Here is a 26,257-nt window from a genome sequence, read left to right as displayed (position 1 = left end):
CCACGCCAAAAAATTTTTTAAACGGCATTTAATGGGTCCTTTTTTTTTTTTTTTTTTTTTCTTTTTCTTTTTTCTTTTTTTTTTTTTTTTTTTTTTTTTTTTTTTTTCTTCTCGTCTATCGAGGAAAGATAAGATACGTGCAGGGGAAGGGAAAAAAAAAATTGTAAAACTGGCCAGCATCATGAACAAGGTGAGGTCTGTTCGCAACATCAGACCGTAAGATACTCACGTGTTCTTACGATTCGTCTGAGACCGAGCTCAGCTCAGCTCATCTCAGAAGCTCCTTTTCGTGTAATGCAAATTTCCTTTCTTGTGCCTGGTCCATTTACAGATACATCGTCCTACCTGATTACGCTGCCTCAATTAGCAAGATAAAAAAAAAAAAAAAAAAAAGGGTTCACGATAAAGAACACTGTACTACGTAACTTTCGTTGGGGGTGGCTCTCAACCAAGGATGATGATGGCCTTAGCTACCTATACGAGGTTTAGCGTAGGCTATTTGGTACACTGTGGCTTTCAACTCGTCACCGTGCCTGAATCCCAAATCTCACTTTGGTGTTTTATTTTATCTTGTCTCTGTCGAGTGACTCTTGTCTTGTCTTGTCTAGCTCTCGTCCTGGCGAATCGCATCAAGGGTTAGCGTCACACTAGGCCTCCAGCGTTGCGCTTTCGGCTAAATTGGGTTCGCAGTCAGCCAGGCAAGCCCAATTCATCTGTCCTGCAAGCAAATCCCGATGTCGAAGGCACAGCAGAAGAGCACAGCACAGGAAGCTTGGTATCGTCTCTGCATGCGGGCTGCATGAGGCTGAGGCAATATTATGTCCCCGGCAGGCGTGTGGCTTGAAGAAAAAGCCCTGTCCGCCCTTATGTGTCACAAAAACAAGGCCGAGCAATAAAGTGAGGCTTTTCGATCCATCGGCCAAGTCGACCGTAAGCGTTGTGCAGTCTGTTGCTATCATTGCAGACAGCTCCAGAGCGTCTGACGACAGGATTCAAGCTGACGAGTGCGATGCATCCTACCTAGTGCGAAGTGAAATGAGCAGGCAATTTAGCCTGTAGATACTGTGCTGTGCGAAAACGAATTACATTTTGGCGTGACGGCCGTTCCGGAGGTCCCCTTAGTTCCCATCAATCCCGCCCCTGTCATCCCGCGCTCTACATTTTCTTAGTTATCAGATAGTAGATTTAGGAAGATAGGTAACTGACGTCCATGATGTACATGTTTTACAGCATCCTTCGCTCACTTTTTGCAGATACACTAGGACAGCAACAGCTGTTTATAGGTAGTAGCATATATCCACGATAAGCAAAGGCATCTCGTCTACTCTAGTCATTCACAGGTGTTTCAGCTTTTCGTTCCATTAATCATGTATATAAATAATATCTTCTTGAAAATGCATACGCCTGTTTGGTCCCAGCGCTTTCTACAGGTGAGAGGTATATTTTGAGCAAGAAATGAAAAATGAATGCCCGTCCTTGGAACTCCATCATACAGGCCAAGCCGGCGGCTTAACAAAACAAGCAGCTCGACAATGTCGAACAGAGTTGCGCACGTAACTATACGCAACCGACCGTTGCTGACGTGCAATGGCTAACCACCTCGTCTCGACGCCACTGTCCCCAGAAGCCCGCCCACACGGAATAAATAGACTAGTGTGTTGGGCTTGGAGCGCCGCTTTGACAGTGACTCCGGGTAGAACGGCTTGTTTCGTCGTTGTGTATGAACCATCCGCGTCCAGTTTAATGTCACGATATATACAATGCTTTAAAAACAAGATAAGAGAGAAAACAAATATACTTGCCCGTCACCAGCTGAGGTTGCTGAGGATCGACGTAGACACCACCAATTTTCCTCGCCTTAAAACGCCATGGATGCAATGCAGTCATCTGAGCGACGATCGTATTCGCTTGTGGGTCATGCACGTGCAATGACAACGTTAGAAGTGTTTGGACATGGCTGCGCTGAGATCGACAAAGTCCACCGGTTTCGTGACAAAGTCGTCAAATCCCGCCGCAATGCACTTCTCTTGCACATCGGACATCACGTTGGCCGAGAGTGCAATGACTGGTGTAGGACTGTAGTTGTTCTCTCGTTCCCACCGCCGAATGTCTTGGCACGTCTGGTAGCCGTCCTTGCGAGGCATGTGAAGATCACACTAGGACACCTGGTTAGCCTGTGCTGCATCATGATTGGGTTACCTAAGCGACTTACCAGGATGAGAGAATAATACATTGGAGTGCGCGCAAACACCATTTCCGTGGCCTCCATACCGTCTGCGGCAATCTCCGCCTCGATGCCTACCTTTTTCAAGTACCGAGAGAGCACTTTCTGATTGACTGGATTATCTTCAACCAATAGAACCTTGACACCTTTGGCGCCTATCCGCTTTTCCACGTCCAGGTAGCTCTGTTTCTGTGATTCGACCATTTGCGCTGCACTTGAGCGGTTTAGATCAGTGCTTACGTCGCGCTCTCTGGCTGGATCAAAAATGACAGCAAACCGTGACGGCTTCACGGGCTTGTGCACAAATATGATCTTCTTGTCTGCAAGAAGTTGAGAGTGTCCAGTTTTCGACGCAAGGTCCAGCACTGCCTGCCTCTGTAGGGAATCAGACATGATCAGCGTAATCGTTCTACCTGCTGACGAGGCAATAGTTTGGGTTGTGACATCCACAATCTCCTCTGCGGAAGCGAGATTGACAACGACATGTGTAAATGTGACTGCTTCATCCCCACCTATCAGGCTTTGGGCCTCTAGAAGGCTCGACCGAGCTGTGATCTGGCGAGGCACATACTTAGGCAGCGTCATTTCAATGTGTTTCGTGATCGCTTCTCTACTGTATTTCTGTGGGCAGATGATGAGGATCGAGTACATTGGTAAACGAGACTGTTGCAGGTTTGGCAGGGTATTGTTGTCGGTGACAGGTAACGTCTGCAGTGAGAGCCTTCCCATCGGCATTTCAAACTTCATTTGAGACAGATCCTGCCCACTCGCCTTCGCTGCTTCACTGAAATGCACAAGGCCGACGTTAACAGAGGAGACTGATGATGTGGTGGTATGTTGAGTATGCACAGACCGTATCGAAGGATCAGAGCTACCAGATGATGCGAGAGCTGGAGAGGTAACTCCGGCGTCTGAGCTAGGACTAGCAGCCATCGGCTGCTCCAATGTTTTCTGAAGCATGAGTGGCTTTATGGCTTGCATGGAGGCGTTGTGCTCCCCTGGGGGGGTGGCTGTTGCCCCCATGGGCGGCGTAGTCGTCACTTCGGGGTGATCAGCCGCATTTGGCAAGTCAAATCTAGCGGTGAAAGTGAAAGTTGACCCTTTTCCAGGCACCGCTTTGCCATCCATCTGCCCTCCGTGAAGTTCTACTAACTGGCGGGAGATTACGAGACCAAGGCCACTGCCACCATGTTGTCTAGTGCTGCTACCATCAATCTGGCTAAAGGGTTTGAAAATCAGACCAGCTTCTTCCTCAGAAAACCCTCGACCGGTATCGATGACTGAGTATTCTAGCATGATCTGGTTTTCCCCTAGCTCACCAGCATATTCTGTATAGACGCGGCATCGGCTGAAGACCTCGCCTTCAGTGGTAAACTTGATCGCGTTGCCGATAACATTGAGGAGAACTTGGCGTATTCGAAACTTATCACCCTTCACCCAGGCCGGGACGTTTTCCTCAACTATGTAATTGAGCTCGAGCCGTTTCGCAATTGCCATTGTGGAAACTAGTTCGTTTACATCTTCGATGAGAGATCTCGTATGAAACCACTCAAATTTGAGTTTCATCATACCAGCATCAACCTTGGATAGATCAAGAATATCATTTATAATCATTAGGAGACTGTTGGCGCTGGTCTGGATAGTGTTTGTGAAGTCCCTCTGCTCTTCACTCAATGTCGTATCCTGCAAAAAGCTGACCATCCCTGATATACCAATTAAGGGTGTTCGGATCTCATGAGACATGTTGCTTAGGAATCGACCCTTGGACTCCATAGCCTCTTTCAGCTTTGCCTCTAGCAACTTATGATCGTTTATATCAGTCGCTGAGCCAAAATATGAGCTAGGCCCACTGCCAAACCCAACATCATCAATTTCGACACAACGGATCAAATGCCACCGGTATTCGCCAGTTTTGGACCTCAAACGAAGCTCGGTTGTGTACGAGAGACGACCATTACTATCCGTCGCGACTTTGATGATACCTTTCTTGGCTAGTTCACTGAGATCGGCATTCGGTAAGCTAGATGCTTGAGCATTACTCGACGTTGATTCATCTTGGGAGGCCGCCGATAGTGACTTTGACAGGTTTTGAAGAGATTGGCCCTCAAGAGCTACCATAGGAACTAGTTCGGATGTAATTGTTGATGTGGACGAACTTGTAGGCTTTTTCTCTACTTTAGGTATCATGCTACGATCGATCGGTACCCGACATCTTGCTAGGTCTTCAGGATGAACGAAGTCCATGAATCCATTTCCCAATGGACCATCTTCACTCTGCCCTGTATATGCTAACCACTGCTCGTTTGCAAATGTGATTCCATCGCTCTCTGTGGCGGTGAATATAATTTGTGGGATAAGGTTAGCTAGGAGACGATGCTTGGCCTCTGACGCTTCAACCTCGGCCTGGCGGAGGGCCATAAATTCGGCGACTTTCTGGTCGTGTATGTCCATATAAGAGCCGATGAACTGAACGATAACACCACGTTTATCTCGCGACGCAACGGCACGAGCTTGGTGCCAGCGGTATGCTCCATCAAATCGACGAAGTCGGACAGTATGGACAAACTGTTCTCCTGTTCGTAATGAATGTGTCCAGTTTCTTAAATAGTCTTCACGATCTTCTTCGTGAAAGCTAGCCCAGGGATCCGAAATTAAGTCTGCAAGAGTTTGACCCCGATATGTCAGGTATCTAGAATTCACCCATACAATCTCTCCGGTTACAGGCCACGCTACAAACACTTGCACAGGTAATAGGTCAAGCATGAGGCCTTTTAGTCGGTCTGTTGGTGGATTCATGCTGACTTGCGTTGTTGGCATTGATCCCGAACGAGTCGGAGTTGATGTAGTAGGTTTCGTAAGCAACGGTGTGCTAGGCGGCAAAGATTGGAAAGTGGCAGCGAAATCGCCGCCATATGAATGTAACTTCGTGTGTTTATGGCCACTCTGTGCGGCGTTGGCGGCTCGCCTTTTGGGATGGTCGGTAACATCCTGGCCATGAGGTTCCTCTTTCAAGCTTGATGATGAGGCTGACTCCTTCGATACATGTCGCGGCCTAAGCACAGGTGTGGCATCCTCCTCGGTAGTTGCAGCTTCTGGAATTTCCGAATCTTTTGTTTGAAGAGGCTCTTGATGTTTACGGGAACTTGCCGATTGTCGGTGCGGTCTATTTGTGGTAGATTCTTTAGAGTTACGGGAAGCACGATGACTGGAGATACCTGGCGGTGTCTCGGCACGTGTGCCCCCTCTCGGTTTGGGATTGAAGTAGCTATCACCACCGGCTGAGCCAGGGCTAGTCCCTGTCACACGGCGCTCAACAACTAGACCGAATGATCCAGGCTCCCAAAGTGGTGTACCCATAGGAGATCCAGTTATGCTCCGAGACTGTGTTGAGTAGTCGCTGGGACTCGTGAGACTTCCAGCAATCGAGCGTTGAGAAGCATCCTCCGATGACAGCCCAAGTGGACCAAGAGCGCTGAGGTTAGCAATCGGCCTACCATCTGGACCAATGGCGCCAAATCCAACATTCGACGGTCGCTTCCGCGATAGACCCATGACTTCGGTCTCAAGATTAGTATAATGGCGGCATAGTGAGAATGACGTCGCCAGATGAGGTGCGAGATGCTCAAGGGAATACCGTAGGTTTGAAGGATACGGTATAACAGGGCTGAGTATTGATAGTATTGCGATGGGTGGTTGCTGCTGCTTTCGGGGGGGCTCATCAGGCGCTACCAAGGGGGACCGATAAGCTTCGTGTTTTGCGCGGAGATTGGTTTTCTGTTCAAGCACGGATGGGTCTAACTTGAACCTTTGGGGCGATCTCGAGAGCAGAATATGGTTCAAAGGAATGTGCAGTACCGTCCACGAATTGTCAACTCCAATGGTCTCGGGCGCTTGGACAGACGTATAGTCATGTGGACTAGGACCAGGATTGAAGGAACCCTCATCAAGCACGGCTGCGTCAGTGAAGAAAGGGTTTTCTGTAGGGTCAGCTCGAACAGCCGGGGACGGGGCAGGAGATTGTGACCAAGGCGAAGGGGGAGCCTGTTCAAATTCTTCAAATTTCGGTGTAGGAGGACGGGGTGGTTCATCGTCAATGACGGAGTAAAGATGTGGGATTTTAGACTTCTCAGGCACGGTAGACTTTCTACTTTTATTTTTGGTCAGAGGTGCACTAGCATTGGCAAGTAATGATGACAAGTTCGTCGCATTTTCGGACTTTGTTTGCTTCGTAGAACCCTTTATTTTCGCTTCTTGTGGCATTGGCTTAGGGCTTTTGGCTTTCGTTGAATGTTCATCAGCACCAGGGTCAAGATAGGGATAAGTCCGGGTTAAGGCAATAACCTTGCCTCTTTCGATTACTCTGGTGATGCCATTATGATCGATAAGGGGATCCGCATCAAGATCAAGAGCTTGTAGAACGGGTAACACCTGACCTTTCAGCGCTCTTTCAGGCTCTATGGTTGCTTCCCAGCTGGGGAGATGCTGTTGTTCTTCAACCGCATCATGCTCCTCTAACGCCTGTTGGTTTAAAGCCGTGTGCGAGGTGACTATGCCACCACGATCAGCACCTGGGAAATGACTCTTGCTCCTAGAAGTAAGACCAGGTCGGCGGGTTGTCGGTGAAGCTGTGGCTTCGCTAAATTGTATCCTACGTGATTCCCTTTTCTCTTCGTAAGCAGTGAAAGAATGTCTACTTTGTATGTTCGGTCGAAGAGAATGTTCACTTCCTGGCGTAGGCTCCGTTGCGGACAACACTTCAGTCCTATCGCCGGCACTGTTCGCTGTTAAGCTACTACCCCTCCCTATATAGGCCATGCTATATTCGTCTTCTGCTTGGGCATTATACGTAGCCTTCTGGCCCCATGGGACATTGTCAATGTCTGTAGCATCAGCAGGTACTGATAATGTAATCCTTTCGGCTTTGTAAACTTCCGTCATGATTTGGACAACAGTATTCCACCAGTCATTGAGGCCAGGCTCAGCTGAGAGCATTAGCGAGAGTTCGTAAAGGTTAGGAGTTGGGTAGTTGGGGTCCTCCGAGAATGGAGTGCATCCGGGAGGAAGAAAGGTCATGGCGGAGGCCGGGGTAGACGGGTCTGATGTCAGCTGGTCGTAAAGAATTCGCCCCTCAAAGGGAGAGAAATGATGTTGTAGATGAGAATGACGAAAACCCGGAGTATGCATGCGAGGGAAAGGATATGATGGTGTTCTTGCCGCAAAGCCCGGTGTCATACCTCCGCGAACAGTCTTGTTTGATTCGGTGGATGCCGTAGGCAGGTCAGAGACGGAACTTGAAGAGACAGATAGATCCTCTCGAATTGGCGAGACGCGTATATTCTCCAGATTCTCCGCTGGTGAGCCCTGGGCCTTTCTTTCCATGTCCCTAGCAAGCTTCGCACGGTAATCCTGGATAGATTGGTGGCTTGTACTGACCTCGGGCGACCTTGTCCCGACGCTGGAGTCTTTACTCCTTTGCCTCGTGCGTATGCTCGGCGGCGATATACCATAAGGGCCCACATCTCTACCTCCGGAAACTTTTCTTTTAAATGAGGGAGAAGGCGGCTCGGCATCGCTAGCCTCGAGCCCGCCTCCACGTAACTGCAAACCGCAACCCCCCGGCGCGCCTGTAGACACGAGTGCCTGGGGCACCTCAGTAGCTGAAGGGTTGAGGTGCGGTAACACATTTAAAGATGTGATTCGATGCCAGTGAGATGTGCCAGACGAAATCGGAGATGCTGTTTCTTCATAATCCGAAGTCGTGGCGACATCTTCGTCATGAGCGCGAAAAGGGTAGTGGTCGCATGGTTGGCTGGGGCTTGCGGGGGGATTGAGGATTGGCATGCCTCATCAAGAATCCCCCGAGTAGGACAGCCGGGATCGGTGCTGGCTATAGTCTCGTATCTTCGGCATTCGCTGGGCAAAGGGGATCTCTCGGTGGTCTCTTAGGAGGCAGTACGGTACGCGCAACGGGACATGGAGCGGGACGTAGCTGAGCAGTGGGTGCACGTGGCGCGGCCGGGGTAAAGATGCGTGATTCGGGGATGCTGGCGGCGAGGTGTAGGCTGGGTGTAGTCGTGGACGGGGAGGAGGTATGGCACGCGGCGATGGCAACTAGTGTGGTCTGGTTATTGGACTTGACCAGGTGGGATGGCTATGTTGATCGAGCAGACAATCCAGGGTAGTGGTGTGTTTGCCTGTCTGTCTGATGGTACTGTCTGATGGTACTGTCTGATGGTAGGTAGGTGGGCAGGGCGGCGGGAAGGCTCGCAGGCTGGCAGGCTGGTTGATAGTATGGTGGTATTGCGGTATTGGAGACGTGTGGTGTGATGCGTCGCTGCGTGGATTTCGTTACAGAAACGGTAGTAGGAAGATGGATATTGGATATGGAGCAAGTGTGGGATGACCTCGTTCAGGCAAGGCTTGCTAGAGACCCGCTCCTCGCCTTTGCCGCTACGTCAGACAGTGCCGAATCGTGCTTTGGTACTGTCTTTTCCCCCTTAGCGTACGAAGTACCTAAATACCTATGTAGGTACATCTGTAGGTAGGTATACTTAGCACTTGGTTCAGCGTGTACGCACCCCACGATGCACAATGCCTACCACTAAGTAATCGGTAAGTACCTAAGTAAGCCGCCTGTATGCACGCTGATGTGTACATGTAGGTAAGGACATGGGTACCTAGGTACCTACATAGGCACCTAACTGTAATAGACCCCTACCTAGAGATACCGGTATGTAAGTACTCACAGTACCTAGGTAAGGTAATGATGGTCGTAAGAAAGAGAGAGAGGGAGAGAGAGAGAGAGAAAAGAAGGGTCAAGCCATCACTAGTATCGCTAGCAATGCCTACTTTACCAGATATATATCCATTTATAATATCTTGATGATTCTTCCCACTCGAGCACTCTCTTGGTTGTTCCTGTTCGTCCTCCCGAACCTTAGCCTATCTATTAAACTACCTACCTATTTCTCTGTATCGACAAAGTATTTATTCGTTCGCTCGTTTGTTTGTTCGTTCGTTCATACCTGCCTGCCTACCTGGAAGTAGAGAACCAGCAGTCCCAGCAACGGCTGAGTGTTGTAGTCGACTTACATCATTCTACGTAATACATGATGCAATTGCAGCTAACCATTGGGACCTACATACCTTGACAGACCCTGAGAACCCAAGCCGACCCAAGACCTCGTTGAGCGTCCCTGGTCAATGCCCTCCGGCCAAAACAGTCCAGGCACTGGCGTCGCTGCTTACCTACCCTCTCGCCAGACTCTTGCCAGACTCTCGCCTACCTACATTCTCGATTGAATATTGAATGCTTCAGCACCCCATCTCGATATAGGTACTGTACTTACATATAGGTACTAGTGAACGGGGCGAAGGGTCCCTCCCAGGCTTAATCTACGGCGAATCTACGGGTTCCTACCTAATCGCCGAAAGAGTCTTAGAGCCAACAATCCGATCTCGATTTAGCTCCAACGTGGGAGTGGTTTGCCATGAAGTTTCCACCATTAGCTCCACGTTAATGCTGATCCAGGTTTTTATCCCCCATCTACGTGTAGCCAGAGTGTAGCTTTCTTCCGCTCGCACTCTAGGTACCCAATGACCAAAGAGAGGCATAACAATAGTTGCAAACGCCTGCCTACCCCATGGTCGAAGGATGTGTATAACGTCGTGTGTTGGAATATCTATCTGTCTGAGTAAGTATTTATCTATTTATCTACCTAACTTACCTCTCAAGATCGCTTAATCGCGTCACTATTACCGGCATCAGAAGGGGAAGGCATCAAGTGGGTAGATAAGCACTTGCTAAGGTAATATATTAATATCTCAGTTCCACGTTGCGTTGTCCCCCTACCCAACCTGTTGACCGCTAGATCATAGGTACGGGAAGCAGGCAGATATTTCTACTACCTATCATACACTATTGTCCACAGTAATGGTCAGCCTGCTGGTCTCCCAGACTGCACTTATCTGGCTCGTCTGGAAATAGTGTGATGGTGAGTGAGATCGGAGGCTGTCTTGTTACTCAAGATACCTAGTCGCCAATAGTGTGCGCTAAGTTGGCAGGGCTATCCAAGGCAGCACGCCCTTTCTTGTCTTTCTGTTTCCATTAGATAGGTACCTAGATAGCTATCCTCGCTATCATAGCATGCACATGAAGGAGTGGATGCTCTTCATACCTAACCTACACACTTACTATGTATGTAGCTATGACCTGAAGTGCTTAGGGAAAGCAGTTGAGTTGCATGCGTGTTGTGCGTGCGCATACCGTACTAGCTAAGTACTTCGCGTCACTATCAGTGCCACTCGCCATCCTACAAACGGAGACCTACCTGCTTGCTCTCAGTCAGTGATTCAGGAGTTGCATGGCTTGGTAGGAAAACGGAGACGCTTGTAGAGTAGTAGTGTAGCAGTGTATGCGAGATGCTCGCTCGCACGAATCATACACGCATTCGATGCCTCGTCAGCCTGAATAGCTACACATGAGTACTGGCCAAGGACATACCTACTTACCTATCTCGCATATGCTCGCGACGTTGACTCAGCTGACAGTGTCGAGCCCTGGCTTGTATATACTGTATATCATCTGAAGAACCTCACCTTTTGAATGAATTCAGCACTTATCTAGCCATACATGTAGGTGCTGGCACAGCTGCATGCCCTCGACTTCGAACTTTACCAAATTGTGTTGTTATCGCCCCGCCCCGAATTGGCCTTGATCTGGTCTTAAGTAGGTGCCTAGACTTCCTATTCTGGACATCCCTAAACTCCGTTCAGTCATCATCATCAATGCGTCCGAGTCGAAGAGCAATCAATATTCCCTACTCTGTCCCTACTTTTCATTCGCCTACCGAGGCAGTGTAGTGCAGGTACAGGTAAAACCCTGTTCAGCGGCCCCGGCAATCCATTGTTCGGACCAAAGTCAGGCCAGAATTTCGGGCCCTAGGAGGTCACGGGCCGGCCATTGTGAGGCGTGCAATTGTAGGTATACCAGATCGGAGAATTTCGATCTCGCAACCTGAGCGAGCGAGCCGGCATCAGTCATTACTCATATTTTTCTTGGCGGTGAGACATCGTAACCGCTGCTATCGTGCACAGTCCACTGAGCACTGTACGATAGGTCATGAGAACAAGCCTTGCCGTCGTGGCGTAGAACGGCTCCTGGAGGTAGTGTAGTGTAACTTATATGTAGGTACCTACTCGCGTTATATCTGTGGCAGACGCCTCCCGCCTACGTACCCAAACACCACGCAGAAGTGGTGTTCGATGCAAGGGCAGCAATCTAGACAATAACTTAGCGCCGGTAGATTCGTTGTGCAATGATCGTATTAATCCTAAACCTAGCCTGGGCTTGCAACTAGCAAAACCGACATCTAATCGTACCAGTTGTGGCATGCTGCTGGGCGTGGAGGCCTCGCCTGAGCGTTCAGATCGGGAATTTCGAATTCGCCATGCCAAAATCGAAATTGCCATGATTTGTCATTCTGCTAGAGGCGAAGAAGAAAATAACAACCGAAAGCTCGTGTGACGCTTTCGAAATGAGATCGAGGGCTTGTGCAATGTTGCTAGTTGTATGACCAACAATGCAGACTATCCACGAATTGTCTAACGAAGTTACGATTATCTTTGATATCATTCGGTAATTCACTTGCTCTACAGTTCGACGAACAATGAGATCAAATGTTACGTCAGTTTCGAGTTGAGTGCAGCACTGTCACATCCGGCTTGGACTCGGTCCCGTACGATTTTTTGTTTCTAGCCTCTGAATAGGGTATTGCGGTGGTGAAGCATTGAAAACATGTAGTGTACGATTTAGAACCGACTTTCTATTCTGTCCGATATACCCTCAGTCATGCAGACACTATGAAGCACGCCGAGCGGTTCATAGTATAATATAAGAATGACCCGTGACACCGCTTGGACGCATTCGCACCAGGTCGCGTCCGAACTAGATAGACTGTAGCTACACATCATTTCTCTATAAAAACACATGTGTATCGTATGTGTCTGAGAAGTCGTATGTCTCGTCACTCTGGCTCAGGGTCAGCTCTGGGAAAGCACTTACTCTATGTTCATAAAACAGATTGCCTCCATGGTGATTAGACAAATTCAAAGTATATAATAAACATATAAGCACGCAGTTACATGATGTACTCAGCATTTTTTTTTTTTTTTTCTCGGTGTTATCGTCACCGGGACGTAAATAGAGACCACCCACCATCATCACCATGCAGCGTTTCATCTGGACCACCATCACCGCCTCTGCCGGCGTCATGATAAGCCCAACAATAGCTGACGCAGACCTGGTCTATGATTCTAAAGGCTATAATAGCGGGAAATACGGTCCCAATCCTCACCAACATTACTTTTCTACCGATATCACTTCTCCCCTTTTGCTCGTGAATTACTGGGATCCGACCAGAACCGAAAACTCGTCCTACATATTTCTCACCTTGGATAGTCCCGGAGACGGCCGCAGTACTGGACCAGTCAGTATGTGACCTCTGGAGTCATTCTCTTTCTGTTCTAGTCACTCCTGGTGGCCACAGTTGCCTATTAGGGGTACGAGTGTGTCTCGGGTGTCTGCAAAACTCTCAAAACTTTTGTCTAGAAGATTATTATTGACTCCAGCGGTTCTAGTCTATCGGGCTGACGACCTCAGTCTAGTCTACAGTGACCTTCACTGGTCAGCCGCACACAATTCTCACATCGACCAGTTCAACGGCAAGGACTACCTCGTCTTCATTGAACAGTTTGGTTTAGGGGGCGGCCCATCGGCGAGTTGTCTGCTATACGACTCCACATATTCATTAGCGTACAACATCTCGTCTCATGGATATGAGAACACATCCATCGGATTACACGAGTGTCAGCTTACAAGTGATGGCTCCGCAGTAGTGATCCTGAAGGCAATCATATCCTTTGACCTAACAGCAGTGGGAGGCCCAGAAGACGGGGACATCATAGATAACATTGTCCAGGAGGTCGATATAGAGACTGGAGAGCTTCTCTGGCTATGGAGAGGCTCCGAACACTACAATATCTCTGATTCGTACATCGAATACAAAGATGGCAACGGGCCCTACGATTACATCCATATGAACAGTGCTGACAAGGCAAGTGTATCAAAATCCCTTCTTAAAACCAATTGAATGACTCATCTGTTCGGGGCAAGACCTCGAAAGGAGATTTCCTAATCTCAGCCCGCCATACCCATAGCATCACGCTCGTAGATGGAGAACACGGTAGTATCAAATGGACCCTAGGCGGCAAGCGCAATGAGTTCCTCGACATATCACCAACCGGCAACGCCACGGACTTCGCCTGGCAGCATCACGCGCGACTCACAGATGACTCCCATACACGTCTTACCATGTTTGACAATCATAACATCACGGGCATCGTCGGATGCACAACGAACTGTTCGCGCGGCAAACGCATCGAACTAGATTACGAGCACCGCACCGCGGAACTGGTATCGGAATTTTATCATCCGCAGAGCTTGGTGAGCAGGTTCGAGGGTAGCTACCAGACCACGCGGAGCGGCAATGTGTTTATAGGCTGGGGGGCGAACCCGACGTTCACAGAGCAGTGCGCATCTCTCACCCCTTGTTTCAATATAAGTCAACCCCTTATATTTGCCTCTTTATCCTGACCTGAGCGAGCCTAAGCTCCGACATAAGTAGTTATCTCTGATCTAATAATAGCATTCTCCTAGCACGCCTTCAGGGTTATGCGTCCTCGACGTCCAATTCAACATCTGGCGTCCAGAAAAGGGATATCCCGTGAACTACCGCGCGTTCAAGATGGACTGGAAGGCGCACCCGACTTGGGATCCTGACATGGTGGCGCTGGGGGGTGAGACGGACGGCCAGTTCAAGATCTACGTCAGCTGGAACGGGGCGACGGAGGTTGCTAGATGGCAGCTTGTGAGTGGTATTGCTACAGAGACCTGGAAGTAATCAAGTGTTAACTCTTACGCTCAAAAAGATCGTAGGCGACTCCTACGACAATGTCACGGACTCCGCCATAGTGGTCCCGAGGGCTGGCTTTGAAACAGAGATACTCCTGAAACTTCACCAGCCATTTATACGCGCTGCAGCCCTTGACAAAGACGACAGTGTCCTGGGTATGACGGCGATACTTCAACTCGTGTTGGACGGGGAGCTTGCTAATGGGTCATAAGGCTAACTGCCAGAGCAACAGAGCTTTATCGCAAATACGCTCGAAAAGGTGCTATACAAGCCGCGATACAGAGATCACCGGTTGAGACGGGGAACTCGGAGGAGTGAGAATGATATGTTAGGATAACAGCTGCAATTCTGTCGCCCTATGATGTAAATTTATAGAAAATATCCTATGAATAGTGATCAAACTATTTAGCACTTTACACCAGCAATGAGAACCAAACTATACTCGATGCTGGGATATGTACGTAAGACTCACGGCCGCCCCAGCATACATTGGAAATAGAAGTAATCAAATAACGAAAGAACAAACAATGCCGATTTGTGTTGTACATAAGGTAGGCCACATACCCACCGTCCTGAAGCCCCGTCCATCAACCTTATCCTCACCAAAGCTCACAGGTTGGTTCCTTGACAGGACAGTTAAAGCTCTCCCTGAAGGCCCGAGAATTAGACGTTGTTCCAAGGATACGCGCAAACGCAGGTGAGTGCGGATCGACGTAGATGTAATTGATGGCTTGCTCCTTGCGGACCTTGCCGCACCACCAGTTGGCATAGAAGACAAAGAAGAGCTGTTCGTGTGTGAAATAATCGAGTCCAGGTAAGCTCTGGTCGGGGCTATCTGCACGACGCTTCTCCCAGGCCGCGAAGGCAGCTGAGACTCCTCCAGCGTCGGCGATATTCTCGCCTAACGTCAACTTGCCATTGACGTGCAGGGGCTGGCCATCGTTGCCTTTGATAGTAAAATTGTTGTACTGATTAACGAAGCAGGCTGCACGTTTATCAAACTGATCGACAGTATGGTTCGTCCACCAATCAGTGAAGTCTGCGGTATTTCCGTTAGTATCTAAACTTCCACGTGAAATGATCTGTCCGGGCACAAGAGTCACAAAAACGACGCTAGGGAATAATGACCTCGAGCTGATGGAGGGTGGATACAAGTAAAAGTCATCAGACTCGCCAAAAAGTAGATAAAAGTGTCACTTACTGCCATTCTCATCATAATGGCGGCCTGAGTTATCAAAAGCATGGGAGAGCTCGTGCCCAGCTACCGACGCGAAAGCTCCATATGAAACATAACCCGGTAAGTCCACCGAAAAGACAGGAAACTGCATTATACCTGCTGGGAAAACCTAAAATAAAGTCAGCCATTGCTGGCCACACAACTATGAGATATACTAGGAGATAAACGCTTACAATCTCATTTCCCGCGGGATTGTAGTACTAGAATAATGTCAAGTTAGCTATCGCTCTGAGCGTGATTTGAAATTGGCTTGAAATATGGAAAACTGTGAATAGCAAGAGTCATTGTAGAAAGAACCCTGGAGCGTCCTAAGGGGCCGAAAGAAACGTTAAAACAGCTCGACGACTACTTACGGCATTGACAATGTCAGCCTGCATCCCCCACTCGCCGCGATCTACGGGTTTGCCAAGAGCAGACCATGTCTGGTTTGCGGAGAATTTATTGCTAGACAGTGAATTGTTAAAGAAGGAGTTCGTGATCACTAGCCCCTTATAGTAGTCCCGTAACGCGTCGGGATTCATGATATCCGGGGATTTTGTGGGATAGCCGATCTTTTGGTCAATATTGTGGACTTTGTTCGTGGCAAGTTTCTTGACTGAATCGTCCATCCAATCAAGTTCACCCAATCTGGTGGTGAATTGCTGCTTTATGTCCAGGATGATCTGGTCACCGTACTTTTTAGCAGCCTCTGAAAAGGTAGCTTCGATATAGAAGCGGCTTAGGATCCACCCAAGTGTTCCGTCGACATAACCCAGGCACGTCTTCCAGCGTTCCGACTTTGTCTCCGGGTCCTAGTGCTAGTGAGTACGAAAGTATTGTCTTCACGATCTTCATCATGACTTACTCGACCTGCTAGGATGTTATTGAAACGAGTGATAGGTTCCACCTCAGCGGCTTCAACGTAGGTTGAATAAGACAGTACCAAGTTCCAAATTAAGTAGGCCTGTATCGTGGATTTTGGAGTCTTAGAGACGATCTGAGATACGTTCCCTAAGAATTCTGGAAAAGCCAGCAGCATTGTTTCAGGTGTGTAATTTGTGGGTGCCAATCCCTTCACTACCTTATCCAACCCTATTGTTGGTCCAATCATGCCTACGTCTTCAACCGAGACGATGTTATAATATTTCTGTTGTCGTTAGATATACATGACCACAGTTTTCCAAAATTGAAAGCATTAGTTACTTACTGTAACATCTTGCCTATCTTCTGGTGGTGGAGTCAGAGCCGCGATCTTTTTCTCAAGTGCAACTACAGATCGCGAGAGTTTGGTTGCGGACTTCTTCGAAGTGACGGTCGGAAGTAGTGAAGAGAAAACCTGTTCAAGCATAGCTTGGTATTGTTCCACAGTATCATTATCCTCATAGTATTCGGGCGATGGGAGGTTATATCCCGCTGGCATAGCCTGAATAATGACGACGTCCTATAACGATGAGAAATGAGGAGCTGGCTCAGGGTTTGGTGAGACATACAGGATTCTTATCATCCGCACCGGTATATAGTCCCTCAAATGATGCGACACCAAGTTGCTCGAGGAGGAGAATCGTGTCGCTTAGCTTCGAATAATCTTCCAGTTGTGGAATCTCATCTGTTTCATAGGAGGCATCGTCTACCGGGAAGGACTGAGCAACTTGGCTAATTAGATCGGTCAGAGGACCAACACCGATCTGCTTCAGGGTTGCTTCATTCATGCAGGCATTGTAAGACTCTTGCATGGTTAAGAAATTTTCTTCGTCAGTCGATGCTGCGACCCTTTGAAGATTCATTGGCGAGAACGAGGAGTGCTGTATTCATATTAGCAATCCAAGTTCCCCAGACTACGCGACAAGGTGGCCGTATATTCGCAGGAGGCACTGGCCTCACCGGCGCGACCTTGTAGATAGCACATGTACTTCACAGCAACGCCAAGAGCGGGCATTATCTGAGCCCATATGCACTTGTATCGCAATTGAAATGCCTCCCTCACTTGATATATAGTGATAGGCACATCTCTTTTATGTCTAACTCTTCCCATATGACGTTGTTGGCACTTGCAGAGATGAATGTGGCAGAACCTGAGATGTGGGCAAAAGGCGGTGATTTTACACACCTGGGAGCCACCTGGGTATGGTGATTCTAGAATATGTCTGAGAGTAGTTCGACCGTTGTCAGACATGATCGAAGCCGTTGAAAACGATGATCGATCCTCGGGAATGTCATGGCGCGCGTTAAAGCCATCGCAGACCAGAGTGTCGAAGTGAGTACACGGATCAAGATTCTTGTAATCAGGGGACAAGTTGTCTGATCCATTGTGAGCTTATATTCGCATCCCCGAAAGTGCGGAATTTAAGAGACTTACACAGAATTTCAGATGCAGCATGAATACATGTCGGTGTCGTACAGGTAGAGTTATTCATCTTTGGCGATTTTTTCTGACCGCGGGATAGCACTGGAGCATGTTCAATTAGCGGAGGCTTAGAGGTAAACAGAAAATTGCTGAACAGCATGCAACTCTTGTGGTAACTGGGAGTAAGAAGGATAGACGCCGATATAAGGGAGTGAAGATTAGGTTGATAGAGAGCATGCACTATTTGACTTGGAAATGTTACAACTCATTCTTTATGATCAGCTCTTGTATGATTGTGTCGTACAAGCACGGGTACTTAGCTCGGTGATTGACAGCTCCACAGGGTATGGAATGCAAGCTGGAATATAAGAAATGAGGTGGGGATGTAGAGGTAGATAATTGAGAAGCAATTTTGAGGGTAATATGAAACTCTCTCGCAAGGCTCATAACCATACATGATACATACCTCCGCTTAAGATCAATATCACAACGAACACGATGATGAGGAAAACGCTAGCAATCAGCGAAATCCAACGACGACGACGCAAGGTCGTGATCTCTTGAGCGAGCAGGCCCTGATTTTCGTCATCGGTGCCATCTGTAGTGCCATCTCCCGTGTTTCCCACCGCAGCATTATTAGGGGGTTTATTTGTATCACGCAGAAGAGGAGTTCTCTCATCCTCCCGGCCAGCTGCTGCTTGGCCCGTCTGCGACTGGCTGGCCATGCTACCTAGTAGTTAATAATGCCGAGGAGGCTGAACTGACGTAGCTAAGCGTGAACGTAATTGCGTTGTCTTGATCTGGATCTTAGCCGTCCTGCGGCTGCTTCGGTATCATAGGTAAGTACTCGGGAGCTCGATACCAGCAGTAACAGATAATATGGGGATCCAATGTTCCGAGTGAACCATGCGATAGCCCAGAGCCTCGTAGGCTATACAACAGGCCAGCACGAGACTGATTCGCCTGGATAAAAGAGCCCTTGTTAGTTGTCTATATTGCTGGATATTGGGTCTGTAGCGAGCAGCTTAGACTGGAGTTGAGAGATCAAGCAGCATCGCGGCTCAATGCGTCAGACCGTGACAACCACTGCTCCCTCCCCCATGCATGCCCCAACCCCCCCATAATCCGTAATGCACCCCGTGATTAGTTGTAGTGTAGCAGCCTACCTACCTACCCGTGCGGGCGCTAGCCTGACACGGCAATGTTTCCACATAAGCTCTTTGAGCAACGGTGAATCATGACCAACTCATCGCCTTAATAGCTAAGTAACTGCGTAATCACTTGCTACTATTAGGTAGATGGGACGAGTCAAAAGAGTTGAACGAATGCCCGCAGTTTGCAACGGTGTCTTCTAAAAGGGAAGCCGTGACCGTAGGGTAGAAGAATGTCCATGGAGAATACATTCCATCGATGTTCGATCTCTCCCGAAATTCCACTCAAGTTTGCACGACAAGTCATCACTCATAGTAGGGAGAAGCCGAAGTAGAAGTAGTGACCGCGTCTCTATTTAGGTAAGGGAGAAGATGTATCCACCTGTCCCGGGACAAAATGTTTGACTAAACAAAATGCTTTTGCCTAGCTCAAACTATGCAGCTAACATACCTATGTAGACCACAATCCCATTGTCCCATTTGTAACACCTACTCACTATTGCCGAGCGCCTGCCGCTGAAACCCAAGTTACCATATCGCCATTTGATCCTATTAAGTAAAACCCAAGCGCATACACCTGCAGAGAAATAAACCCATGCCTTGACTTTCATGCCCTGCAATTTGTTAACTGCTTGCTCAAATCCGATTCGTCCTACTTTTCTCCCCTTCCTCGCCCCCTTCGGTGCAACATTTCAAATGCGTTAATGAAAATTTAAAAACCAAGCTTCTGCTTCTTGATCCGGGGGTATACGCCGACGATCATCAGAACGAATATTACGATCATTGCCCAGAGCTTAAGACCGAGGACGTTCTGATTGTAGTCGGTTTTCACGGCGCTCGTAACCGTCGCCATCATGAGCAATAGAAGCACGTAGCCGCTGCTACGATGGTACTTCCAAATCTTTTTGGCATTCGCCTCGCCGCCATATAATGCGGGTACTCCGAACATGGTGAAACCGACAAAATACTGAATGAGTATCCATATCGAGGTAATGACTCCTAGATAGCCGTGCACAGAGTGAAAGTGTGCGCCGTTGGATTTAAATTTGTTGACTTCGATAACCACAACACCCACCACGAAAATGGCAAAAGCTAGTAGATTCAGTCCCGCGTGTACTTTTTGCCCGACTTGCTTCTGGGCGCCCGTGTGTGTTGGCTGCAGGATTAGGATCGATTGCACAAGAACTAGCACCCCCAGAGATTGTGCGAGTGGGTGCACCGAGAATAAGATGACGGGGTTTAAGAATACGGATGCCCAGACGGACGCGACGAGCAGGAGGGATGCACCCTCGGCCAGAACACCGGTGCCTGAAGACTGTATGAGCTTTGCCATGGTGGGAGAGTGCAAATATGACACGAAATGGACTAGAGGTATCGATGACGGATACAATGGCCCAGTCGACTTTGTATAAGTTGAGAGTGTGGGACAAGGTGGTGGTGGACAACTGTTAAAGAAGGTGTGGGGTAGGATGCTATATTGAAATTGCAGCGGCTTGATGGAACAAATATGGAAGTCCACACTTGGGGAATGGCGCTGGGAGAAATGAAGGAAAAGAGTACGAAGCAAGAACATACCTAGCACGAGGTTTTTGATGATGGGGGCCTCATCCCTCTGAGATGCATCACCTGGGCGCCCTAGGAGCGGTTCAGTGTCGCCGACTTGTCCGTCCGTGTCCGGATCAGTCGGGGGATGTTGGGGGATTCCCGTTGCCGAAGCCATTGGGGCAAGACGAAAGCAACTGGAAAGTGTCTGAGCTTAGATGTAGAAATCCTCTATGCGGCAGTAGAGTGAATGGAAAACGTCTCGTCAGGTCGGTGCAGAACAGCTGAAGTGCAGACGAGATAAACTCGTAATAAGAGAAGCTTCAGAGGATGGATGGTCTTCATGTTTAATGTTTGGCGAATTCCGATCCTCGATGACGAATGCCAGCCGGTGTGCTGAAGGAGCATCGCCAGCCACCTAACTCCCAGCTTCTGCCAATCAGAAACGAGGTAATTGATCGGGTCGCTTATCAAGGCGGCCGTAATGAGCGGGCATTGCGGGGTTCGTCAAGGACGCAAGGTTCCCGGGTACGTACCTGCTTTTCAGCTGCCTGCCCCTCATTAATATGGTAATACTTAAGTACTTCCAGATAAAATCCGACCTTAAGTAACAAGTGGTAGTGTAGGATGAATGAGTCTTGATGGGGTCAGATTTCCTCTGCTGCTCCTAGAGTGTTTTGTTTTATTAGCATACTGTATTGCATAACTCTAGATTATTTAACATGGCGTTTTGTTCATGGCACGCGTTTGAATCAACATGATGATTGGAGATGGTACCTCTCATCGGCCACTACCGTCTTCCGATCAGGTTCCGATGACCCCACGCTGGCCTACGTTAAGAGAATAGTTTTATTGATGGAACCAAGTCATTTAAATATACCTTTAGTCCTTCTCAACTTTGCAACAACTACTGCTGAAACGGAACTCTACGGCTATTGGGGATCATGGAGGACACCAGGTATCAACTTGAGACTGTCAGCGCGACAAGGGTCGCCTCGGAGGACATTGACAAGACTTTCCGATCTAGCTGTATTGGTAAGTCAGCATACAACATGGGGGAGTTATTGGGCGTGTCGAAGGAGCTGACCAAGTAATCCGTGCAATTATCCCCAGGCTGACTTATCCCTCGTAGATCTCATCTCAGGCGCATTGGGTGGGAAAGTCCTGGGCTTCTCAGATGAGTGGTTTGCCGAGGCCAGCAATTTGCTGACGCCCACAGCCCCGATAAGGCAGCCTGGTAAAATGGTGTATACCGGTGCTTGGTACGATGGTTGGGAAACAAGACGACACAACCAGGCACCCTTTGACTGGGTCGTCATACGTCTCGGCGTTGCTTCGGGCACTGTAGAGGGCGTCGAGGTGGACACAGCATTCTTTTCGGGTAATCATGCACCTGCCATCTCAGTTGAGGGTTGCTTTAATTCAAATGATGAACAAGTTCTTTCGTGGAAAGGAGAAAGGGGTGAGTGGGAGCCCATTTTGAGCATTCAGGAATGCGGGCCCTCTCAACGGTTCGGATGGAAGCTGGACAATCCTACGACTAAGCAGTATACTCATGTGCGCCTTAACATGTATCCCGATGGTGGAATTGCTCGCTTCCGGCTCTTTGGACATGCCGTGCCTGTCTTTCCCGCCGATAAAGAAGCAATATTCGACCTAGCGGCAGCCCAGAATGGCGGAGTGGCCGTCTCCTGCAGCGACCAACACTTTGGAACCAAAGACAACTTGATCCTCCCCGGCCGAGGTAAGGATATGGGGGACGGATGGGAAACTGCTCGTTCGCGAACTAGAAACCATGTTGACTGGGCCATCATCCGTCTCGGAGCACCTGCTCTCATTGAGAGCTTCATCATTGACACCGCCTTCTTCCGGGGGAACTTCCCCCAGTACGCGAAGCTTGATGCGATTGAATGGACAGATGAGGGGGAGCCAGGAGCCGACGGCTTAAAGTGGACTGAGGTGCTGGCACCGAGCAAATGCGGCCCGGATCAGGAGCATGCTTTTGACTGCACAAAAAAGGACCAGCCTTTTACTCATGTGAAACTCACGATTATTCCCGACGGAGGTGTAAAGAGGCTCCGGGTCCTGGCCAAGCGATCTGTCTAGGCCTACATTATTGGCATTTCAGCTTTGTGCCTACAAAAGGAATCGGCCATGTGTAACTACTTATAAGAGAAGCAGGCAATTTTGAAACTATCATACTGTTTTATGCCATAAGACGATCTCTTTCAAGGACATGACAGAAGAAGCTTGCTAGAAAGATGCGGATTGAATTCCCCTTTCTCTTGTACCAAGTAGCTATTTCACTGCCAAATTAGAAGTGCACAGGCCAATCCATGACCCCCACTTTAACGAGTTACATGTAAGTACTGGTTGTAGTGTACCTACAGCAGCCCCTCTTGCTAGCTGCGTCATGTAAGTAGGTACAATGCTTACCTGCCTAAGAAGGTACCTTCATCTGTAACGAAACGAACTGGCAACTTTAAAGCATCCTGCGAATGATGACCGGTGCTGTTTGACGAGGCTTCGCGATTAACCATTTCGCTCTACGACTGGCCTACCACACTAATATACCTCTTCTATAGGATATAAGAAGCATGCCGAAGTGCGATCTTCCATTTCAACAAGCCCCCTGAGCAGTAAATGCGGACGACCTTGAATCATGGATTTCGGGGATCCTGATGGCGGGGGCTTCGGGGACGTTGAGCCCAAAAAGCCACAAACTCTTCCAGCCGATTTGCCAAAATCGTTGGACGATCGCAAAGTTGTCCCAACTGAATTTGTACCTGAAACGGAAATGTACGATGGCTGGCAAGGTGCGCAATCGTCCGCTCCCCTTGCGGGCTCCCTGTCCACCAACTAACTGACATCTCCAAAAGGTCAATCCCAATTTCTAACGAGCCCAATACCCGCGAAGCCCTTACAATTCAACAACCTGACGCTTGATGACCCGGACTACGATCGGCACTTGACCCAGGGGATCGCCGACAGCGACACGCGATTAATGGAGATGCTGCAAGCACAGGCCCAACACCATGGAGGACAGACCTTCGAAGATGTCGATGCCGTCGCTGAGGACGGCAAGCTATCAGAAGATGAAAAGAAAACGATGCTACAGAAAGCTTTGAATATGGCCGCAAGTAATGGCGACACGGCACAAGTATCCAAGATATTGAGTGGGAAGGCGAGAGCCTTCGTCGACGTGGATGCTCTTGACGAGGATGGAACGCCTCCCTTGATCTACGCCAGCTGCTTCGTGAGTGGTACTACCAACCCGATTCACCACCGCTTGCTGACAGTGGTTACAGGGACACGAAAGTGTCGTTCAGGCTCTTGTGGACGCTGGAGTAGATGTAGACAAGCAAGATCGAAATCGTTGGAGTGCTTTGATGTGGGCCATGACAAATCGGCATAAGGGAATTGCTAAAATTCTGCTAGATAACGGTGCATCCCCAGAGGCGAAGACATCGTCGGGTAGAACTGCGTTCGACTTTGTCCCCCCTGACAGTGAAATGTCCTTTTATCTGCACGATAATGGGTACACCATTGGCAGCGCTGGAGTGACCGATGATTTCTATAACCCTGGCTTCTCTCAGGATAGATTCGAGGAGGAGATGGCCGAAAACGAATTTCGACGTCGGATGATGATGGAGAGTGCAAGAGACCTCGAAGTCGATCTTGGAAATATGGGATTTGACGATCAACCTGAGGTAGGTCTCAATGAATCCCATTCCATTACCTCACTAATTCATTTAGCCTTTGGACGACTTTGAAGAAGAACAGCAAGAGTTTGACTGGAGTCGTTGTTTACATGATCAGATGTTCGTATTTCAGGAGAGCGAGCTCGATAGAATTCTTGATATCGTCATCACCAACATGCGTCCTCAACGATCTCCAACTCAAAAGCCTGTACCAGCAAACATGATATTCCTAAGCGCTCGTTATGCGCATTACCATGCAAGCCACGAGTTATTGGGGAAATTGCTTATTACTGCGCAAGACAAGATAAATGACGTCGTGGAGCAGTATCAGTGGGATATGACTATACTGGCTTTTTGGATGTCAAATGCGACGTTGTTATTACACTACTTGAGAAAAGATGCCGGCCTATTAGAGGCGACAACGGAATTCCAGGCACAACTCTCTGAATTAATCAATGAGATTTTCATTCTCATCGTCAGAGATGCTGAAAGAAGAATGGACAAAGTGCTAGACCCGGCATTGCTAGATCACGAGACAATCCCGGGCCTCGAAGATGTTACCTTTCAACATGAGTGGAAACTTTTCAAGAGGAAAAAGGAGGTCAAGGTGGAGCCTCTTGAGAAGAGATTTCGACCTCCATCACCAAAGCAACGCGCTAAGCCAGCACCTCGGAACGTCACTTCGCTCCTTTCTTCGACGCTATTCGTTCTCGACCTCTATGATATACATTCAGTTATTACATCCCAAATAATCTCTCAGCTGCTTTATTGGCTTGGGGCGGAGCTTTTCAATCGGGTCATGAATAATCGAAAGTACTTGGCAAGGACAAAAGCAATGCAAATCCGAATGAACGTTTCGGTCCTTGAAGACTGGGCTCGGGCAAATAACCGTAAGCCGGAACACTACGAATACGGTGAGACTCACGCCTCAGGCGAGACAACGGTGGAAATAGCACGTAGACACCTCGCCCCTATCATTCAGCTCCTTCAGTGGTTACAGTGCTTCTCGTCACTTGACCCAGATGACCTTGAAGCACTAGTTGGGACACTGCAGCAACTCAAACGTTTGACCCCTCAACAACTGATATACGCTGCCAAAAACTATCGTCTAGAAGTTGGCGAAAAGGGGCTCCCTAAGAGTGCATTAAAATATCTCGATACTTTGCAAAAGGAGGCTGAGATACGAAGAGATAGAAGAAGAACAGTCTCGCCGATGCCGCCGAGCAGCACGCCGTCGACACCAGTGAAAGGCAGCTTTAATGGCCCAGATGCAGATAATGCAGGAAGTGCGCAAGAGACACCCCGTTTTGACCCGGACGATGATGAAGATCTCGATTTACCTCACGGCATCAACTTCGACCCATCAATAATGCTACCGTTTACTCTTCCTTCAGTCACAGACATGCTCGTATCTTTTGGTGCTGGGTTTGGTGGTGTCAATCGAGAACGGGAAAGGAAATACATCCCTACCATTCCTCCAGAGTTCCTAGAAAAACTTGAGATAAGTGGGAACTCAAATAAGCCAATGTTTGGGGAGAAAGACTGGGAGAACGAAGTAGTTGAGACGTAAGAGTCATAACAACAGCGTTGTTTTTGAACCATAACATATCGCTCATCACCCAACTGTTTGGCCAGTTTAGAGTACACGCATACTATAATGCCCCATGACTTATGCTTGCAGGCGTTAGAACTCACTGAAAGGCTTTATCATCATCACCCTTCAATCTCTTTACCTTGAACCGGGCAAGGTTTCATAAATGTTTTGGGTTGCGTTGGACCAGGGACGCTCGAGTTCACGCGAATGACGTGATTAGATCTGGCATTTCCAATAATAAAGAGGCCGCTCATCCCACCAAGGGGTACAGCGAGTATGAAGTTTTTGGGGATAGACTTATCTGGAATATCATGGAGTTATTAGATAGAGAGAATATGTTTTCTTTTCGGATCTAGTAAATCTTATGGAGCTCAGCCCAGCGGCCTGGCAACACGATAACCCATCTCATAGTACAAATAGCACCTAACTAGCGGACTGTCGTTGCTAAGTTACTCTATCTGGTGATCTACATGACACATAACTAGACTAGATTTAATTTGTTGTCAGCTATTC

General features: G+C 48.5%; 5 protein-coding genes across 5 annotated transcripts; 2 read left to right on the top strand and 3 right to left on the bottom strand.

The window, feature by feature from the left end:
- Window positions 1-1,332: 1,332 nt before the first annotated feature.
- F5B22DRAFT_600160 (hsp90-like protein) lies at window positions 1,333-8,600 on the bottom strand. Its single transcript, XM_047974502.1, has 2 exons — window positions 2,213-8,600; window positions 1,333-2,156 (listed from the first exon to the last, which is right to left on the bottom strand). The coding sequence occupies exons 1-2, from the start codon at window positions 8,063-8,065 to the stop codon at window positions 1,938-1,940; spliced, it is 6,072 nt and encodes a 2,023-aa protein (XP_047832291.1). The 5' UTR covers window positions 8,066-8,600; the 3' UTR covers window positions 1,333-1,937.
- A 3,850-nt stretch (window positions 8,601-12,450) lies between these two features.
- Window positions 12,451-14,407, top strand: F5B22DRAFT_654084 (Arylsulfotransferase-domain-containing protein; the record flags this gene model as incomplete). Its single annotated transcript, XM_047979774.1, has 5 exons — window positions 12,451-12,715; window positions 12,863-13,338; window positions 13,398-13,813; window positions 13,941-14,151; window positions 14,213-14,407. The coding sequence occupies 5 exons, from the start codon at window positions 12,451-12,453 to the stop codon at window positions 14,405-14,407; spliced, it is 1,563 nt and encodes a 520-aa protein (XP_047832290.1).
- F5B22DRAFT_600150 (peptidase family M13) lies at window positions 14,234-18,806 on the bottom strand. Its single transcript, XM_047974501.1, has 10 exons — window positions 18,223-18,806; window positions 17,769-17,858; window positions 17,520-17,710; window positions 16,903-17,214; window positions 16,620-16,853; window positions 16,278-16,559; window positions 15,787-16,224; window positions 15,607-15,633; window positions 15,398-15,542; window positions 14,234-15,235 (listed from the first exon to the last, which is right to left on the bottom strand). Exons 1-10 carry the CDS (start codon window positions 18,479-18,481, stop codon window positions 14,796-14,798), a joined length of 2,418 nt encoding a protein of 805 aa, XP_047832289.1. The 5' UTR covers window positions 18,482-18,806; the 3' UTR covers window positions 14,234-14,795.
- Window positions 18,807-19,239: 433 nt separating this feature from the next.
- Window positions 19,240-21,060, bottom strand: F5B22DRAFT_600147 (eukaryotic cytochrome b561-domain-containing protein). The gene is made up of 3 exons (XM_047974500.1): window positions 20,986-21,060; window positions 20,483-20,878; window positions 19,240-20,215 (listed from the first exon to the last, which is right to left on the bottom strand). The coding sequence occupies exons 2-3, from the start codon at window positions 20,625-20,627 to the stop codon at window positions 19,620-19,622; spliced, it is 741 nt and encodes a 246-aa protein (XP_047832288.1). The 5' UTR covers window positions 20,628-20,878; window positions 20,986-21,060; the 3' UTR covers window positions 19,240-19,619.
- Window positions 21,061-21,393: 333 nt separating this feature from the next.
- F5B22DRAFT_635292 (uncharacterized protein) lies at window positions 21,394-25,720 on the top strand (the record flags this gene model as incomplete). Its single annotated transcript, XM_047977113.1, has 6 exons — window positions 21,394-21,484; window positions 21,582-22,531; window positions 23,157-23,265; window positions 23,329-23,705; window positions 23,758-24,159; window positions 24,206-25,720. The coding sequence occupies 6 exons, from the start codon at window positions 21,394-21,396 to the stop codon at window positions 25,718-25,720; spliced, it is 3,444 nt and encodes a 1,147-aa protein (XP_047832287.1).
- Window positions 25,721-26,257: the final 537 nt, after the last annotated feature.

The sequence above is a fragment of the Xylaria bambusicola genome (genome assembly GCF_022495145.1).
Source record: "Xylaria bambusicola strain CBS 139988 unplaced genomic scaffold F5B22scaffold_13, whole genome shotgun sequence".
NCBI classification, from domain to species: domain Eukaryota; kingdom Fungi; phylum Ascomycota; class Sordariomycetes; order Xylariales; family Xylariaceae; genus Xylaria; species Xylaria bambusicola.
The sequence above is the reverse complement of the archived record's forward strand: the minus strand, read 5'-3'. Positions and strand labels throughout refer to the sequence as shown.